The following is a 20,595-nucleotide window of genomic DNA, read 5'->3' as shown; positions in this document are numbered from 1 at the left end:
ACAGACATACAGACAGTGCACTATCCCAGAAATACTGATTTCATTGGTCTAGGATGGGCCTTGGTACCACTATATTTTTTAATTTCTCATCTGCTTGTAATGTGCAGCCATTGTTGAGAACTTGGACCATTACATCATTGGATGCTTGTTATAAATGTAGAATCTCAAACCCTACCCCAGTCCTACTACATCAGAATCTGCATTTTAATAAGATTGTTTGTATTCACAATAAAATTGGAGAAGCACTCTCTAGATGTACTGAATATCTGGCAATGGACCCAGGGGTTCGCTAGGTCTGTAAATTTCAAAGTGCCATGGGAATTTGTTAAAAATGCATATTCCCAAGCACCAACCTAGACCTTCCAAGTAGGACACTGTGGGGGTGGAGCCCAGCAGTTTGTGGTTGAACAAGACCTCCTGGTGATTCTGATGCAGGAAGCATTGTACTAGAAGTTGGGATTTGGAACTATTGGATTGAGGGAATTTTTTAACAAGCCCTTTATTAAAATAAATATTCTTGAAATGAAGTGGCATTGATGTAACTTACTTGTAAATGACTTGGCAGGCAAGAAAAGGGAAAAAAAATGTGTACTATTAGGTATGTGTTGAGAGAAAGAGAAAGCAAATATGGCAAAAGGTATTATTGTTATACCTCATATCATTTTTACAAATGATATGACTTAGGTTCCGAAAGAGAAGGTAACTAGTCCAAGGTAATCAACCAATAAAACCAGAACTTGAGCCTCCATGCCCTTTCCATAACACCACAAGCTGGAGTTTGACGCTCCTTTTCATGTTAGCTTGCCTGGTTCACCATCCCAGGCATGTAGGAATGTGGCTGTGTTGAGTTGAACAGACCCAGGAGCAAGCCTGAGAACATGGCATTGACTCTCATTATGAGTCACAGGTATCTTTCTCTCTTCCCTCTTTCCCTACCCCCTTCACTATCATTCTTTTTGTTAGATTTTGGGGTCTGTGCATGTTTGTTTTGGCTTCTAATTAGAACCAAGTGTTCTGTGGTTTTAGTTGGGGATATGCAGGAACATGCTTGATTTGAGTAATCCAGATTTACTATTTGAGTTTTGAGGCTAGTTTTTAATTAGACAAAGTTGTAAACTTGCCCTGTTGGTGACCTGAGATTTAGAAATGATACCAAAACAATGGGAACTATTAAATATTTCACCATTTTTTATACTTTCCATCATTCCACAGAATATTTGTCATGATAAAGACTACTGTTAAATAAATTGTCTTTTTTTTCTCTAGCATTTCTTAAAAGTTTTGATACAAATTAGATTGGGATGAATTTTTTTTTTATAAGAAAAAAATTTTTTAAAAAAATTTATTTTATTGTTTAAGGTATTACAAATAGTAGTACATATGTCTCCCCCTTTGTTTTCCCCATTGGCCTCCCCCCAGCCTCCCTTACCCCCCGGCACTTGCCCTCAACCCCCCCCCCCCAAGTGTCTGCGTCTGTTGGTTGTGCTTATTTGCATGCATACAAGTCCTTCGGTTGATCTCTTACCGCCCCCCCCCCCCCAACCCTCCTCTACCTTCCCGCTCTAGTTTGACAGTCTGTTGGATGCTTCTTTACCTCTGTCTATTTTTGTTCAACAGTTTGTAATGTTCTTTGGTTAACTTTTTTTATAGCAGTAATTTATTCCTACCTGGTTATTAAAGCATCATATGTAAGAATTGTTTTGCTTTCGATAGTTGACTTTTTGGAGGTCTGCCTTTAATTTCTTCTGCCTTTAATTGATCTCATGATAGCATTTTTAGATAATGTGTAAAAGAGCATCAGGAGACAGCCAAAATGGTCTTATTTGCTTTTATGCAAACTAAATTGCCATTGTGGCCTAGCATAAAATGTAAGTGCTAAGAGCAGTTACTTATTTTGACAACAGAATTAATTGAGCCTAAAAGAGTTGAAATTCCAGTTGTAGCAAACTATTCTTTCTGGCTCTCAGTCTGGCTGTGGTACTGTCAAGAAGAGTAACTTGTTTATGATTAAATAGCGGAATGATGGGCAGTGGACAGCATTTGAGGGAGGTGCTGAATAAACCTTCTACTTCGGAAACAGTTAAGAAGTGACAAGCTGCAAGGGGGGTCAGAGCGTGTGCATTAATATCCAGCTGAGCTGTCAACTGACACTTGAGCCAGGCACGCAAAGCTTTGCCATATGAAACAGCATGTGGAGCATATGCAATTTGAAAAGAAAATCTTTTTCATGCATGATTTAATGTATTTTTTTAAAGAAGGGTATATTTAGTTTTATTAAACGACAAACTGTGTTAGTATTCTGATCTTTTATAGAAAAGCTTATGTATACATGGTACTCAGCTTAAAATTTTTAGTACATATTTTACAATTTGAGAGGATTTGACATCTTATATTTTAAAAATGTCATTTTGAATGATTTATTGGACATTTTCATATTTCAAATGAATTTTAAGGGATGTTTAGAAAAGATAAAGAGAAGAGCCATCAAGATATATCTGGTATAGGAAAAAGGTTTTGTGAAAAAATATATAGAATTTTGTTTAAAGGGATTAATTTTTATAGAGTTAAGGGCATATTTTTACTATTTTCACAAATATAAAGCTATCCGAAAATCTTTTTTTAAAATGTTTATTGTTGAAGGATTACATATGTTCACTTTTTTTCTCCCATTGACCGCTTCTAGCCAATCCCCACTCCCCACCCAGGCCTTCACAACCCCTTCACTCCCCTATATCTGTGTCCATGGGTTATGCATGTATGCATACAAATTCTTTGGTTAATCTCTTTCCATCCACCCATCTTTTTCTGCCTTCCCTGAGATTCAACAGTCTGTTCCATGCTTCTATGTCTCTGAATCTACTTTGTTCATTAGATTCCATATATGAGTGAGATCATATGATACTTGTCTTTCTCTGACTGGCTTATTTCATTTAGCATAATACTCTCCAGGTCCCTCCATGCTGTCTCAAAGGGTAAGAGATCCTTCTTTTTTACTGCTGCGTAGTATTCCATGGTATAAATGTGTACCACAGCTTTTTTATCCACTCATCTACTGATGGGCACTTGGGCTGTTTCCAGATCTTAGCTATTGTAAATTGCACTGCTATGAACATAGGGGTGCATACATTCTTTCTGATTGGTGTTTTGGATTTCTTAGGCTATAATCCCAGGCAATTTACTGGGTCAAATGGCAGTTCCATATTTAATTTTCTGAGGAAACTCCATACTGTTTTTCATGAAAATCTTAAAATAACATCCTATATAATAAAAGCCTAATATGCTAAGTGTCCGATCATCCGGTCGTTCGTTCAGCCAATCAAAGCATAATATGCTAATGATATGCTTTGGCTCTCAACCGCTTGCTATGATGTGCGCTGACCACCAGGGAGCAGACAGACCAGTCGACCAGTCTCTATGAAATGCACTGACCACCAGGGGGCAGATGCTCCGACCGGTAGGTTAGCTTGCTGCTGGGGTCCGGCCTATCGGGACAGAGCGAGACGGGCCAGACATGTCCTGGAGCCCTCTCATGGTCCCTCCCCGGCTAGCCAACCTCCCACATCCCTCCCCAGCCCTGATCGTGCACCGGTGGGGTCCATCAGCCTGGCCTGTGCCCTCTCGCAATCCAAGATCCCTCAGGGGATGTCAAAGAGCCAGTTTTGGCCTGATCCTGCAGGCCAGGCCGAGGGATCCCACTGGTGCACGAATTCGTGCACTGGACCTCTAGTATACTGTATTTGCTAAGGTGATATTGTAAAAGTCTTTCTGGACATATTTTTACATACTTGTAAATAATGCAATTTGTTTGGCATTTATGTTTTGTTTTTCTCTAGTGTAAGCCAATAGCCTAAGTATTAGAAATTCTGTAAATGGTTACTGGGCACAAATTATATGCTGTCTTACTGTGTAGGAGAATTTTTGAGTAACCACATTTCTGGTTCTTTTTTTTGTAAACTCGCAGATTTATTTGACAGGTGGTTATATTCTCTCAAGTTTTATTAGTGAGTGATAAAGCTCATAATACATAATACAGCTGTTGGTAATTCAGGAGAGTTTTTTGTTTTTATTTTTTTAATATATTTTTACTGATTTCAGAGAGGAAAGAAGAGGGAGAGAGAAAGAAACATCAATGATGAGAGAGAATCATTGATCTGCTGCCTCCTGAACGCCCCACACTGGGATCGAGCCCACAACCCGGGCATGTGCGCTGACTGGGAATCAAACCCGACCTCAATGCTCAACCAGTGAGCCATCCTGGCCAGGCTTTTTTTTTTTTTTTTAAATCCTTACCAGAGGACATGCTTAGAGAGGGGGGGGGGTGGGTAGCGTGGGGGAAGGAAACATTAATGTGAGAGAGATACATCTACCAGTTGCCTTCTATACATACGTGCCCTGACCAGGAATCAAACTGGCAACCTTCAGGTGCATGGAAAAATGCTCCAACCAACTGAACCACTCCAGCTGGGCAGATTTTACATTCTTTATAATATTTACACCAAGTACAAAGTTGCTAATTATAAGATACACACACCAAAATTCTTTACATTTATTGATCTTCCAGTTCTTATCTCTTTATCAACCATTAACATAGGCCTTGAAAGGAATCTAAGAACAAGCTCATTACCCTTTCATTTAATGAAATCTTAGCTTTACAAAGAGTGGATTTTTAATTCTTAAATTTTTAACTGGACCATTTTCTGACTTGACTTAAGTTTGTATCATAAGATACCCTAGTAAGGAAGGTATTGCTAATTAATTCATTAGGACCTTGTTTACCAGCTCACTTTTATGACTGTTTTATTCTGCTTATCACTAAATGTTAATCTGCTCTATTTGTATAGAGATGAATTGAAGAAGTAAACCTTAGATTGGGAGACATTTTAGCCAATATTTTTAGATGCTCCTAGTTGTAGAGCAATGTTTCTTTCATAATGGAATGATCAATGAGAACTCTGATCATGAATTTGCACACAGTTATAGTTAAGCTTAATGTCTCAGAAGAAATAGTAGTGAAATCCTCTATTATCTAATCTTCAAACTCTATTTTTAAATATATTGTTATAACAGGTAATTGTTATAACAGAACCAATTACCATTAATGAATTAAAAATTATTTCACAACAATGCTGGACTTGTATAAATGTATGTATTGTAAAACAGGGCTAAAATGATAATTTAATGGAAGATAATTTTTTAGTCTGATATTTAGCTTTGGGGGTAGTTCGATAGAAGAGTAATTCATGCTTTTGCTACTTTCTCTACTAAAATAATTTGGTATTTTTACATACATGAAATACACCATATTCTATGGCATTTAAGGCTAGTCTCAGCAGACCTGTCATTTCAGGGCTATTTTAGTTGTTTTCTGATTTCTATTTTATCATCTCCTTTTCTACAATCTATCACTCATGCAACTACTAAATTAATTTTTCTATAAACCTCTTTGCAGGAGTGTGTGTGTGTGTGTTTGTGTGTCTTACATGAAAACTCTTCCCATTGCTTGCAAATTGCAGTTTAAATTCCTTAACCTGCTATGCAGCTAAAGTAATGATTTTGAACCTTTTTCATCTCATGGTGCACAAACTACTAACATTCTGTGGCACAACAAAGATATATTTTTGCTGATCTGACAAAAAATAGGTATAACTGATTAATTCACACCAGACTGCACTAGCAGGGTCACATTCTATTGTTTTAATTGAACAATCTGAGGGAAAAGAGGTCAGGTTTTGCATTTTAAAAAAATTCCTGTGGCACACCAGTGTGCCTCTTACATATAGCACACCAGTTGGAAATAGCTGAGTTAGATCTGGGTTGTAATCCTAGCATTACAACTTAGCTATTATATAATTAATTAATTTGTTCAGTAAATATAGAAAACCTTTTATTTGCCTTTTACAGTGGTGCATGAGACAGACAAGGTCCCAAGCTTACATTCTAGTATTATTTTATTTACTATCTTGGCCTTCCCATGAACACAACCGAGGATTCAGCAACTCCCTCTTACTATGTTTTCTCTCAACTACACTGCAAGCTCCTTGAAAGCAGAAACTGCATGTTAAATCTCTGTGTCTCCAGTTCTGTGATATCATATATAAAGGGCTTTCAGTAAATTGTCATCATAATAATAAACTAGTCAGTTATTTTCACTGTTAAGATTACTTGATTTTTAAAATCATTACTGATATTAACACAGATAACACTGGAACACACATTTCAGAACATTTAAAAAGATACAGTTGACCCTTGAACAATGTGGGGGTTATGGGTGCTGACCTTCATGCAGTCGAAGATCTGTATATAACTTGACTACCCAAAAACTTAAGTTGTCTCTTGGTATCCATGGGTGGATTGGTTCCCCGACCCCCACAAATACCAAAATTCACAGATGCTCAAGTCCCCTATATAAAATGGCGTAGATCAGTGCATGCAGCTGGCCCTCAGCATCTGCGAACTCCTGTGGATCAAAAACAATACAGGTATTTATTGAAAAAAATCTGCCTATAAGTGTCCCTGCATCATTTAAACCCATGTTGTTTAAGGGCCAACTTTTATTGTAATGGGATTTAATCTGATTGTTTTCTACTAGCTTTTTCTAGCAGTTGTTTATATATATGCATATACATATATTTTTTAGGCCTTATTGAATTTGAAGAATGTGACCCTGCTAGTGCAGTTGAAGGTAAGTTGACTAGTTGTAATGTGTGATAACTAGCTAATATCTTCTGTTTATTGAACAAATAAAGAGGGGCTGCTATCCATTGCTAGAGCTTGTTTATGGAATGATGTAAAAAATCTTAATGTGGTTTGAAGGCTTGCAGAAACTAATTTTTACTTAATAAATGAACAGGTTAGTAAAAAAGATGATTAGTGATTAGAATATATATTTTAAAAGATATAACATGCATTTTCTTCAAATATACATTGAGATTGTTTTCTCCATTGACACCCATTTTTAAACATTCTATTGTCATAAATATGAAACTCATGTATAGTGCTTGTTCTATAGTAGGTAATGTTTCAGTAATTAGTGAGGTTATGCATTAATGTTAATATTAGTATCATTCAGAATGAGTAATGATTTGACTTGAGAGTCTACATATACTCTATTTAAATGGATCTTTTTCATATTATGAAACCCAAGAGATGCCTGCTATTTTTGTCATGTTTTAGAAATCTTACTTTGTCAGCTACTAGAAATAATTTGAAAGCAAACTTCTATTTTTTTCTAAGTCCTGTGTAAGAATTTGGAGAAATGGTTTGCTGTCATGTGTAAGTTTACTATTGGAACAGTCGGGAGCTCTGGGGCCTAGACTTCATATGGTTACTAACTGTTTGTGAGCAGGAATGATTTAAATTCTCTGTGCTTCAGCTTTCTTTATTGTAAAATGTAGATAGTAAATACTACTCTGTGAGAATAAAACTGTAGTTGGTTTAAAAAATATAACATGATAAATGTATGCCGTGGTCGGCAAACCGCGGCTCCTGAGCCACATGCGGCTCTTTGGCCCCTTGAGTGTGGCTCTTCCACAAAATACCACGTCCGGGCACGCACGTACAGTGCGATTGAAACTTCATGGCCCATGCGCAGAAGTCAGTATTTTGTGGAAGAGCTGGTATTTTGTGAACGAGCCACACTCAAGGGGCCAAAGAGCCGCATGTGGCTCGCGAGCCACGGTTTGCCGAGCTGCAGTTTGCCGACCACTGGAGGGAGTTTGTTTTGCTTGAATGCAAGTACATTATTCTAAGACACCTGAATTCTAATCCTGGTTATAGTGTTTACTTAGTCATATAACACTGACTTAAAAAAACAAGGACAAATAATACCCTGGAGTTTCTTCACCTATAAGATGAGAAGTTAGCTTAGGTGTGCTCAAGTTCTCAAAGAGGAAGCAGCTAAGCTTTAAGTGCTGAACTCCATCAACAATTTAATAGCATGACTGACCTTTAAAAATTAATTTGTCATGTAGAAGAGGAGGAAGAACTGCCATATTAGTCAAAACAAAAATAATTGTTTCTCATTTATGGTAAGGTCCACTCATAACATTGTTTATATTAGAGATAACATATGGATGCCATATTATAAGCTTTCCATGTTATACTATTAATGGATATGTTGAGTCATCTTTTTACTTAAAATAACACATTTATATTTTGTGACCTTCTATTTCCTTATATTTATAATAAAATCTAATATAGCAAATAATGTACTGAATTGGGGAATACTTAGAGAAGAAAAGAGAATTTCATTGATCAAGTGAATCTTCTAAAACCTTTTGGTGAATAATAGGCTATGTTATGTTAATGTAAGTCTAAAGAGAATATAACTGATTTCAGTATTAGGGTTTAGCAATAGATATATTCATTTCTATCATCCAAATTTAGTATCGACAGTTATGAGCAAATTATGTGTCTAGATACAAGATGCATTCATAAATTTAATATATCAGGAACAGTTAATGTTTCTGTAACAATACTTATTTTTTAATACACATTTATTTTAAGGTATAAAACCAAGGAAAAGAAAGACTTTTGGCTTGCCAGGAATAATTAAAAAAGAAAAGGATGCAGAGTCTGTGTAAGTATAATAAATATTGTCAGAATACTTTCTTTTGTTATAAATAATTAAGACCTTTTTTGAATTTGAAAAGTAATTCTCTTGTAAATAGCTCAAATTATATATGGCTAAGCAGCGGTTCTCAACCTGCGGGTTGCGAATAATGAAAATACATCCTGCATATCAGATATTTACATTACGATTCATAACAGTAACAAAATTACAGTTATGAAGTAGCAACGAAAACAATTTTATGGTTGGGGGTCACCACAACATGAGGAACTGTATTAAAGGCTCGCGGCATTAAGAAGGTTGAGAACCACTGAGGGGTGAAAAATACTAACTTCTAAATGTATTTGCCAGCTCCTCTGGTTTTACTTAAAAGTATTCTTTTCTTATTTTAAAATTTAAGATGAAAGCTTTAGTGTCTTATAATTGAAACTTTAAAACTACTCTTATATTATAAAATTAAATGCATTTTTAGTTATTTTTAAAAAATATATTTTTAAATGCATATTTTAAAAAATTAAAAATGCAGAGCAAACTATGAAATCTAAGTCTTGATGTGCAAGAAAAACCTATAGTCAACAATTGGATGAAAATCCTTCTAGACAATTCTAAGCATGTGAGGGACATAGCAATTATGTACAGGTGCTACTCGACTTATAATGGGGTTATACCCTGATAAATCTGTCATAACTAAAAATATCGTTAGTTGAAAATGCTTGTAATACTCCTACCAAACATCATAGCTTAGCCTTAAAGATGCTACCTTAAACATGCTCAGAACACAGTATCTGAAAAACACAGCAACACAGCACAGATGGACCCTGACTTAACAGTGGTTTAACTTAATGATTTTTCAACTTTACGATGATGTGAAAGCAATATGCATTCAGTAGAAATTGTATTTTGAATTTTGAATTTTGATCCTTTCCTCAGCTGGGGATGTGTAGTACGATTCTCTCTTGTGGTGTTGGGCAGTGGCAGCCCCCATGATTATGAGGTTAAACAATTGGTACTCTACAGTGTACAATGTTTTTGCGTCCCATCATATCTGTAAAACTCCCATCTGTGTCTCCTGCTTCTGGTGAAAAGAGGAAGGCAAATATTCTTGAGATGAAACTCAAGACAATTGCACAGCTGTAAGCTAATGTAAATATTCTGAGCACATTTAAAGTAGGCTAGGCTAAGTAAACTATGATGTTTGGTCGGCCATTGCATTTTAAGCATTTTCATCTTACAGTGGGTTTATCAGGACATAACCTAATCGTGAATCAAGTAGCATCTCTGCCCTGTTAGGGTATCGGTCTATCATTAAGTCGAACCATTGTATGTGGGGACCATCTGTTTGCATAAATGGAAAATGTTCAATGTTGGAGAAAGAAACCCTAACATGTTTCAAACATTTAGACCAGTCATCATTTTTAGATGAAGATGGAGTATAAATTAAATTTACCTTTTTTAAAAATAAGAAATTAGTATGCAAAGAATATATAATTTAGCATGTAAGAATTTCATCTAGGTCCTAGCCATTGTGGCTCAGTTGGTTGGACCATCATCCCATGCACCAAAGGGTTGCGGGTTCAATTCCTGGTCAGGGCACATAACCAGATTGTAGGTATGATCCCTGTTCTGGATGTGTATAGGAGGCAACCGATTGATCTCTCTCTCTCTCTCTCTCTCTTCCCTCCCTCCTTCTCTCCCTCCCCCTCCCCCTCCCTCTCTCCGTCCCTCCTTCTCTCCCTTCCTCTCTCTAAAATCAATATAAAAGTATATCCTTAGGTGAGGATTAAAAAAAAAAAAAGAATTTCAACTAGTATTAGCTAAGTGAAGTTTCTACCTTTGAACTACCTGGGAAATTTAAATAATCTATGCCTGACCCCATCTCAGACCAATTTAACCAGATTCATGGTCAGGAGGCCCCAGCATAGTCTTTTGTTTTGTTTTGTTTTGTTTTGTTTTAAGCAGCCTATGTAATTGCTTAAATACATCTGGGGTTGAGAATCAATGAGTTTTGATTAGCCAGAGACAAAGTGGAACTGGAGAAATCCTTCTTTCTGTAATTACTCAACCCAGATTGAAAGACACTAATTAAAAGTCTTAAGTGTTTTGTTGACCCAGTGACATTGGCTGAAAATTTGTTTAAAATTCTTCCCTAGCATAATCAGAACTCATACGAGATTTAATATTTTGATGGGCATTCATATTTTCAGTACAAGAGTTTTGTGCTTTGGGTGTTTTTGCCTACTACCTAATTATATTCTTATCATCTGAGTTTTTCAGCATTTCTGGCCATTCTAAATGTCTGCTTCATCCTCTCTTCTAAGTGGTATTTGGTTGACAAATTAAGACAGTTACAAAGTGATTTATATCTATAGATGACATTTGTCATCTCTCCTGCAAATGTCTATTTTGAGCATTTATGAAAGGGGTATTTTGCTAAGGGGATGGAATCTAATCTCTTTTTATAACATTGGAAATACATTTTGAAGTCTAAACAATTGATTTGTAAGTAAATTTTTAATGCAGCCAGTTCATCTGTTAGTGACTATATTATAAAAAGTAATGGCCATAGCCCTGGCTGGTTTGACTCAGTGATTGGAGCATTGGTCTGAAGTGTTGCGAGTTCCATTCCGGTCAAGGGCCAAGGAGTAACAAACAAAAATAATGGCCATAAATTAAATATTTTTATAATGTATGCTTTTCACAGCAGTTCATTCAGGGAGCTTACAATATTTGTTTTTATATATTTATTTATTTTTAATTACTAGAGGCCCGGTGTACAAAATTTGTGCACTGCAGGGGGCGGGGGTTGTCCCTCAGCCCAGCCTGCGCCCTCTCCAATCTGGGATCCCTCAAGGGATGTCCGACTGCCCGTTTAGGCCCTCTCACAATCCAGGACTGCTGGCTCCCAACCGTTCGCCTGCCTGCCTACCTGATTGACCCTAACTGCTTCTGCCTGCCAGCCTGATCACCCCCTAACTGCTCCCCTGCCAGCCTGATCACCCCCCTAACCGCTCCCCTGCCAGCCTGATCAACACCTAACTGTTCCCCTGCCGGCCCGGTCACCCCTAACTGCCCTCCCCTGCCGGCCCAGTTGCCCCCAACTGCCCCTCCCTGCAGGCCTCGTTGCTCCTAACTGCCCTCCCCTGCCAGCCTGGTTGCCCCCAACTGCCCTCCCCTGCAGGTCTGGTCCCCCCCAACTACCCTCCCCTGCTGGCCATCTTGTGGTGGCCATCTTATGGCCACATGGGGGCGGCCATCTTGTGTATTGGAGTGATGGTCAATTTGCATACTGGTTGTGACTAATTAACATATCAAGGCTAATTAGCATATCCCTCTCGTGTTGGAGTGATGGTCAATTTGCATACTGGTCATGACTAGTTAGCATATCTGGTGGTGACTAATTAGCATATCTGATCGTGACTAGCATACCCAGTCATGACTAATTAGCATATCTGGGCTAATTAGCATCACCTGAGAAAATTTTCCTTTTGTGTGTTTTTCTTTTTTTTTTTAATATATTTTATTGATTTTTTTACAGAGTGTTTTTTTTTTTAATATATTGATTTTTTTACAGAGAGAAAGGGAGAGGGATAGAGAGTTAGAAACATTGATGAGAGAGAAACATTGATCAGCTGCCTCCTGCACACTCCCTACTGGGGATGTGCCCGCAACCAAGGTACATGCCCTTGACCGGAATAGAACCTGGGACCCTTGAGTCCGCAGGCTGACGCTCTATCCACTGAGCGAAACCGGTTAGGGCGAAACCTGGGCCAAGGAAATTTTTCCATTGTTTTTAGGTAAAGTGGAAGGGAGGTAGGGGGAGAAAGAGGAGTGAGGGAGAGAAATATCTATGTGAGAGAGACACACATAGATTGGTTGCCTCCTGTTCATGTACCTACTGGGCCCGGGATCAAGCCTGAGATCGAGTTACATGCCTTTGACTGGGAAGAGAACCCACCACCCTTTGGTTCGCAGGCCAACGCTTTAACCACTGAGCCAAACCAGCCAGGGCTATATCTATGTTGTTAAATAATTTTTCATGGTGAGTAATTTCTCAGTATGATCAATAGGTCATTTGGATATTGTAATATTTTTACCAATGAGAATGCTAGAGCAGAAAATTATCCTTAAACCATTGTACCATGATTGCCTTCTTTCAACACTTCCTGGCAGAAAAAATGTTAGAATTCACTTTGCTTAAAATGCCCAAGGTTCTTGGCAGAATTATTCTCATAGGCTCAGGCTTTTGAAATGCCAGCAGTTGTGGAAGAGGGTCCTGCTTAGAGTATGCTCTTCCTGGGGCTTCATCTGCAGGTCACATAGAGCCCGCTGTGAAGGCAAGCAAATGAGTGTTGTGACATAAACACCGCAGAGTTCTGCTTAAAGCCAGAGAACAAACTGTTTGGACGTTGTACCCTTGCTTTTATATTTAAACTGTACTTTTTTAAAAAGGTAGAAAGTAGAAATGTTCTAACATCTTAATTGATTTGATTCTGTAGAGATTGAATTTATTATTACAGTGCCTTTTCTGGTGGAACATTTCCTCAGAGTATACTTAGGTTTCCTCATTTACCAATAATAAGGAAGCTATTTTTAAAATTTGCGATTTTAAGTGGATACAAAGACATGAGATTTGTATTTACCCTGTCCCTGTGGTGCTTCAGTTTGGATTAAGAGCTGTGTAGTCATTCCACACTGTTTTCATTTATTCAGTATATTCCGTTATATCTTCCTGTAACAAAAATTTTTAATTTGTAGATTTTTCTGATTGTGCTTAGTCTTTGGTTAGATAGAGATTGTTTATCCTATATGTTAATTTAGTGCTTTTTATTGTTCATTTGGCTCTTAAGGTGTATTTAATGCCTATATTTTTAGTCTGTTAAAGTGGCACATCTTGATGTTATGTGCATTATCTGTCTCAAACCCAAGAATATGTAACTAATCCAAATGCCTTTTAAATATGCACTCTAATTTTTATTTGTGAATTTTTAAAGAATGCATGCATAGAACTTTTTCTAATCTTATTCCTCATGGCTTCAGTGTCTTTAATTTTACATTATAGGTTAATTGAGAAGGTTGGTTTTTATGTTTAGTTTTATATTTAAAGTAATAGTTTTTGCTTATTTATATCCAAAGTCATATTTGTTTATCAGTTAAATCATAAAATACCAGTTCTGAACTACATATTACGTTAGACTAGAACAGTGATGGCGAACCTTTTGAGCTCGGCTGTCAGCATTTTGAAAAACCCTAACTTAACTCTGGTGCCGTGTCACATATAGAAATTTTTTGATATTTGCAACCATAGTAAAACAAAGACATATATTTTCTTATATATATTTTATTGATTTTTTTACAGAGAGGAAGAGAGAGGGATAGAGAGTTAGAAACATAGATCATCTGCCTCCTGAACACCCCCTACTGGGGATGTGCCCGCAACCAAGGTACATGCCCTTGACCAGAATTGAACCTGGGACCCTTCAGTCCACAGGCCGACGCTCTATCTACTGAGCCAAACTGGTTAGGGCAAAGACTTATATTTTTGATATTTATTTTATATATTTAAGTGCCATTTAACAAAGAAAAATCAACCAAAAAAATGAGTTCCCGTGTCACCTCTGACACGCGTGTCATAGGTTCACCATCACTGGACTAGAAAGTTAATGAAGTCTAACCACTCACTTAACAAATTTGGAGAAAAGTCGTTTTGAAACCTTTTATATAGACTAAATTATAGAAAGTACTGCACTTGGAAATGTCAGTTTTGAAAGTATAGACTTAAAAAAAAGTTTTAAAATTTTATTTTAAAATGTTTTTTTTTTTACCATTTTTTACTAAGAAATATAAATGTGGACTTTTTTAAAAAAAAAAGGCAGGCCTTCTTCTTCCTTCTTCCTTCTTCCTTCTTCCTCTTCCTTCTTCCTTCTTCCTTCTTCCTTCTTCCTTCTTCCTCTTCCTCCTTCTCCTCCTCCTCCTTCTTCCCCCTCCCCCCTTCTTCCCCTTTCCCTTTCCTCTTCTTCCCCTTCCTCTTCTTCCTCCATCCTCTTCTTCCTCCTCCTCCTTCCTCCTCCTCCTTCCTCTTCCTCCTCCTTCCTCCTCCTCCTTCTCCTCCTCCTCCTTCTTCTCCTCCTCCTCCTCCTTCTCCTCCTTCTCCTTCTTCCTTCCCCCCTCCCTCCTCCTTCCCTCCCCCTCCTCCCTTCCTCCTCCCCTTCTTCTTCTTCTTCTTCTTTTTTTTTTTTTTGCATTTTCTCTCCCTGAAGAATTAAATGCCACTAGAAATCTTTGTAGGACTGACAGCTTCCTTGATATGATTCATGTGTATGTTCAAGGAAAAGAAGTACTTTTTAAAGTAGTTTTAAAAACACTTGTGTTGTTTTATTTTGTCATGGATTATGGGTACAGAAATGCCTTCTTTTGAATTTAAAAATCATTTTTAAAAATCATTTTTAAAAATCTTCATGAAATAATTTCTCTAAGTATTTTTGTAAAGTTTAAATAAAAGTTATGCTTCAATACCAAGGTAGACACTTTTAATATTGCATTATTTTCAGATAGTTCTGATAGCTTAATGTTTCTAATACTTTGTTTGTTTTAATAGGGAATGCCCTGATGCAGATTCACTTGTAAGTAGATTTTTACTTTGATATAAACAATTTAAATGAGCTTTTTTTTATTAGGAAATACCCAGCATATTTGGGTTGAGTTGTTTACAAATTTTTTCAAGAAAAATAATAATCATGTTATTGTAAATCCACTATTAAAATTATTTTACAGATGCATATTTGGCTTTATATTGCCAGATGCTTTCCTGTTAAATTGAAGGTGTTTCTAATTACCTTTAAAAAATGGTCATTTTACTTCTAAAATTGGAGTAGTAGCATAGCATATTGCTTTTTGAGGGGGGGGGGAAGTATGTCAGATCTCAAATCTGCTTACTTTATTTTAAAATATGGTGCTGTTATTAATTTGTTCTTAGATCTCTTAAAAATAGTACTTTATCTGTTCATGTATTTAAGTTTTATTTAAGACATTGTCATTTTAGAAAAAATAACCATGGTTCGTATTTTCCTGTGCTTTTTATTTTGTTTTTCTTATATATTTCTTTATATATAATTAAAGAAGATATCAGATGGAGCTCCCTGTGGTTACAATGGAAGAGTAGACTTACCAAATGGTATATATAGTATGTAAAGAGACACATTTTTTCGAATTGCTCTTTAAACACTGGTTATGTGAAGTGTAGCAGAGCCAAGTTTTCTATCTCCTCTGCTTATTGTTTTTGCTTGCATAACTATTGTTTCTTTTGGCCCCAAAACAGTTTGATCTGTTACAGCATAATGATATATCAAAATAAATAACTAGATATTTTATGAAACACTGTGTTTTATATTAAGATAAAATTAGTATTTTGTTTCATATTTCAGCTTTAAAATAAGAAAACTATCATTTGTTAATAAATTTATAGTGAAAATAATGAAATAGACTCCTAATGAGCTTTAGGAATCATTAGTGTTTTTAGAGTTATAACATTTACCTTACCACTTACCTATTTTGATAACCTTGGTTTATTAATTAATGGAAAAGCCAGCAGATGTTTGACATTTACTTTTATTTTTTAAAAATATATTTATTGATTTCAGAGAGGAAGGAAGAGGGAGAGAGAGACAGAAACATCAATGATAAGAGAGAATCATTGATTGGCTGCCTTCTGCACGCCCCCTACTGGGGATCGAGCCCACAACCCAGGCATGTGCCCTTGACCAGTATCGAACCAGGGACCCTTCAGTCCACAGGCCGACGCTCCATCCACTGACCAAACCGACTAGGGCTGACATTTACTTTTAGTACTCACACATTTTATTTCTGAATTAATTATGTATAGTATTTGTTTGATGATTGCAACATTGCATGAAATCCTTTAGTACTTAATGTTTTATTTTATATATATTCCCTTAAAACATTTTTAATTCTCTTAACTCATTGATTCTATTCTATAATGATCACTATGAACCAATTTTGAACTTTAGTCAGTACTTACCTGGAATTAGAAAAGGACTTTTAAAGAGGACACAAAATTCTTATGCCATATAAGAAATGATTGATAAATTTGATTGTGTAGAAATAAAAAAACTTAAAAAATTAGAAAAAATACATCATAGGATTTGAATAACTAAAGATAAATTGACAGAATGTATTTGCAAGACATGTAACAAGGGGCTAATTACTTTCCATTGTAAAGTTTTTATACAAATCCATATAAAAGGTAGGCAAGGACCCAGTAGGAAAAGGGCATTAAATAAAAACAGGCAATTTTCATAAGAAGAAATAAAAATGGTGAGTAAACATAAGAAATGTTCAAAATAGTAGCCTCATTCTGATGCAAATTAGAATGAAATTACTGTGTTCACTATCATTTGGCCAAAATAGGAATGCATTGGTGGTATCTCCCCAAATAAGAAATACATGTTCTTTTGACCTTGCAATTCTACTGCTAGGGATTTACTGTTATCACTATGTTGACAAACTTATATGTGATTAATCAAGATATGCATAAAAAGAGGGGGATGTGCCCTAGCCAGTTGTGCTCAGTGGATAGAGCGTCGGCCTGGGGACTGAAGGGTCCCTGGTTCTATTCCAGTCAAGGGCACATGCCTGGGTTGCGGGCTCGATCCCCAGTAGGGGGTGTGCAAGAGGCAACCGGTTAATGATGTTTGATCATTGATATTTCTATCTCTCTCTGCCTCTCCCTTCCTCTCTGAAATTAATAAAAAAAATATATTTTAAAAAAAGAGGGGGAGAGATAGAGGTAGAGATAATTGTTTATATTAGAAAAAAGTGGAAACAAACACATCTGTCAAGATGGAACTGGTTAAATATATTATTAAACATTCACTTGATGAAGTAACATGTTATAGTTACCTTGCTCTGTGTCTGCTGACATGGAAAGAACTTACTACATAAATAAAAGCAAGTATGAACTTTTAAGTAATTGCTGTTTTAAAAATATGAATGTGTGGGTACAGAAGTCCCTCCCATCCATGATTTTGCTTTTTTGCGGTTTGAGTTATGCAGTCAGTTGCAGTCAGAAAATAATGGAAAATTCCAGAAATAAACAATTCATAAGTTTTAAATTGCGTGCCATTTGGAGTAGTGTGATGAAATCTCATGCTGTCCTGCTCCTTCCCACTTGGGATTTGAATCATCCCTTTGTCCAGCATATCTACGTTGTACACACTGTTCATCCTTTAGTCTTGGTTGTTATCAGTTTGTAGCTGTCTTGTTTATCAGTTTGACTGTCATAGTATCACTGTGCTTGTGTTCAACTAATCCTTATTTTACTTAGTAATGCCACATTCACATAACTTTTATTGCAGTATATTTTTATAATTGTTATATCTTATTATTAATCTCTTACTTTGCCTAATATATAAATTAAACTTTATCATAGTTGTGTATGTATAGGAAAAAATGTGTACATAGTATTTGGTACTATCTATGGTTTCAGGCACCCACTGCGGGTCTTGGGATGTACCCCCTAAGTTTTTTTGGGGGGGGGGCGCTAGTGTATATGTGTTCTCTTTATAAAAGAGAATGAGTTACAAGACAACTTAATTGCGATTTTCTTTGGGGAGAAGGGTTACAGTGGTGCTGAGCAGGGAAAGGAGGCTTTCTTTTTTGTTGTTTTCTATTATTTACAGCTAGTCTTACTAATTAGTAAAAATATTAGTAGGCTACCTTGGAACGGAAATTGTTTATTTTCTTTTTGGTTTAATGTCTATATAATTTAAAAAATTATTTTGAGGTCCTGTGTATTTTGAAAGTTTACCAAGGAAGTGTGACTTGCTTTTATTTTGGTTTTGTCCAATTCCCCCATTTCAGACAGAGAGATTGAGAAACATTCCATTGACTTGTGAGCTCTATCCAAATATATATAAATGTATTTTTTTTAAATGTTTTTATTGATTTTTAGAGTGAGAGGAAAGGAGAGAGGTAGAGAGATAGAAACATCGATGAGAGATCCTGCATGCCCCATTGGGGATTGACTCCACAACCCCGGGCATGTGCCTTGACCAGGAATTGAACCAGTGACCTCTTGGTTCATGGGTTGACACTCTACCACTGAGGCACACCGGCCAGGCCCAATATATATTTTTAAATCACTACCACTATCAACAATCCACCAAAACTACCTTTAAGATTAGTGAGGGAAATAAACTGCTCTTTTTTTCTTCATACTGCTTTTGACTTAGTGCTTTGCCTAAGCATTGTTGGGCCCTAATAGAGAAATTACGGTTGAATGGACCAAGGTGCAGACAAGGAAAGTGTTAGGTTGTTGTTTTTTTGTAATGTATTGGGGTGCAAAACATAGAGGTTTTAAATGTACAACTCAAAAATAAAAATCATCTGCAAATCCCAGATAGAAGAACCTCTGGGAAATTAAAATATCTGGTATGTTTTTAGGGTACTTGGGATTAGGAATAAAGTATTTTGCGAAAAATATTTATTTTGTTTTCTAATGAATCTACATTTGGCCACGTTTATTTTTAAAGTATTTTTATTTTTATTTATTTATTTATTTATTTATTTATTTATTTATATATATATTTCTTTATTGATTTCAGAGAGGAAGGGAGAAGGAAAGAGAGATAGAAACATCAATGATGAGAGAGAATCATTGATCGGCTGCCTCCTGCACACCCCCTACTGGGGATTGAGCCCGCAACCCAGGCATGTGCCCTTGGCTGGAATCGAACCTGGGACCCTTCAGTCCACAGGCTGACGCTCCATCCACTGAGCCAAGCCAGCCAGGGCTATTTTTAAAGTATTTTTAACTGTTATTTGCATATTAGCAAGCAATATGTAGAAATAAATAAAGTGCTCTATTTTTAGGGACATAACTACATCACTGGTCATATTTTTATCTATGTAATCTGCTCTTTACCCAATATTAGATTTTTTACTTCTAGAGTTTAATCTAGCCTGTTAACTCACTACTGGCTACATCAGAGTGTTTATTCTGCTTTTCTCCTTGATTTTGTGCTATGCCTGACTCAGATTAGCAATCCTTTATTTTTTTTATTTTTTTATTTTTAAATATATTTTATTGATTTTTTCACAGAGAGGAAGGGAGAGAGATAGAGAGTTAGAAACATCAATGAGAGAGAAACATCGACCAGCTGCCTCCTGCACATCCCCTACTGGGGATGTGTCCGCAACCCAGGTACATGCCCTTGACCGGAATCGAACCTGGGACCCTTGGGTCCGCAGGCCGACGCTCTATCCACTGAGCCAAACCGGTTCCGGCAGATTAGCAATCCTTTATATTCCTCTTGCTGAGGTTTTAGCAAGTGGTTGGAGAAAGAATGGCAAACTTTACCAATAGAAGGATGTTGGCTGCCCAATAATATCTGATATCCTGGCATTTCTTGACAGTCTTTTTTTTTTCCATTTTAAAAACTTTTATTTTGAAATAGCTTCTAATTTACAAAAAAAAATGCAAGACTAAAATAGTACAAAGAACACTTGTATATCTTTAACTTTTTACTAATTTGTTTTAACATTTGCATTCTCCCCAAGTATGTACATGTTTATGAATGTGAATATATTTTTCTGAAAGTAGAAATGTTCTCTTACCTAATTACAAGAGCATACTCACTCCCTTCTGTATTCCTTCTACTCCATTGCTCTGCCTTGTAGATGACCAACTTTGTGTTTTGATTTATCCTTCCAGTGATTTTTAAAAAAAAAATAAAGATTAGCTGATAGGCATGTTTTTTATTTTTCCTTTTTCTTACTTAGAAGATATTATACTATATATTCTTTTGTACTTTTTTTTTTTAATCCTCACCCAAGGTGTGAGGATATTTTTTCCATTGATTTTTAGAGAGTGGAAGAGGGTGGGGGGAGAGAAACATCAATTGACCTGAGGGCAGGAGTGGGTGGGGTGGGGGTGAAGAGGGGGAGAAGGATGGGACCTGCAACCCACATATGTGCCCTTGACTGGAATCTAACCTGCGGCCCTCCAGTGC

At 36.5% G+C, this 20,595-nt stretch overlaps 1 protein-coding gene across 3 annotated transcripts in view; it reads left to right on the top strand.

Annotated features, from left to right (window-relative positions):
* FCHO2 (FCH domain only 2) overlaps positions 1 to 20,595 on the top strand; it is a 113,113-nt gene that overhangs the window by 55,630 nt on the left and 36,888 nt on the right. For 2 of the 3 annotated variants that reach the window (XM_014451807.2, XM_006081340.3), the window contains exons 9-11: positions 6,638 to 6,682; positions 8,506 to 8,578; positions 15,165 to 15,189. In XM_014451807.2, the coding sequence (XP_014307293.1) occupies positions 6,638 to 6,682; positions 8,506 to 8,578; positions 15,165 to 15,189 (143 nt within the window). The remainder of the gene's footprint in view (positions 1 to 6,637; positions 6,683 to 8,505; positions 8,579 to 15,164; positions 15,190 to 20,595) is intronic. The other variant, XM_023750868.1, reaches the window with a different exon arrangement.

The sequence above is a fragment of the Myotis lucifugus genome, unplaced genomic scaffold (genome assembly GCF_000147115.1).
Source record: "Myotis lucifugus unplaced genomic scaffold, Myoluc2.0 scaffold_0, whole genome shotgun sequence".
Taxonomy (NCBI): domain Eukaryota; kingdom Metazoa; phylum Chordata; class Mammalia; order Chiroptera; family Vespertilionidae; genus Myotis; species Myotis lucifugus.
The sequence above is the reverse complement of the archived record's forward strand: the minus strand, read 5'-3'. Positions and strand labels throughout refer to the sequence as shown.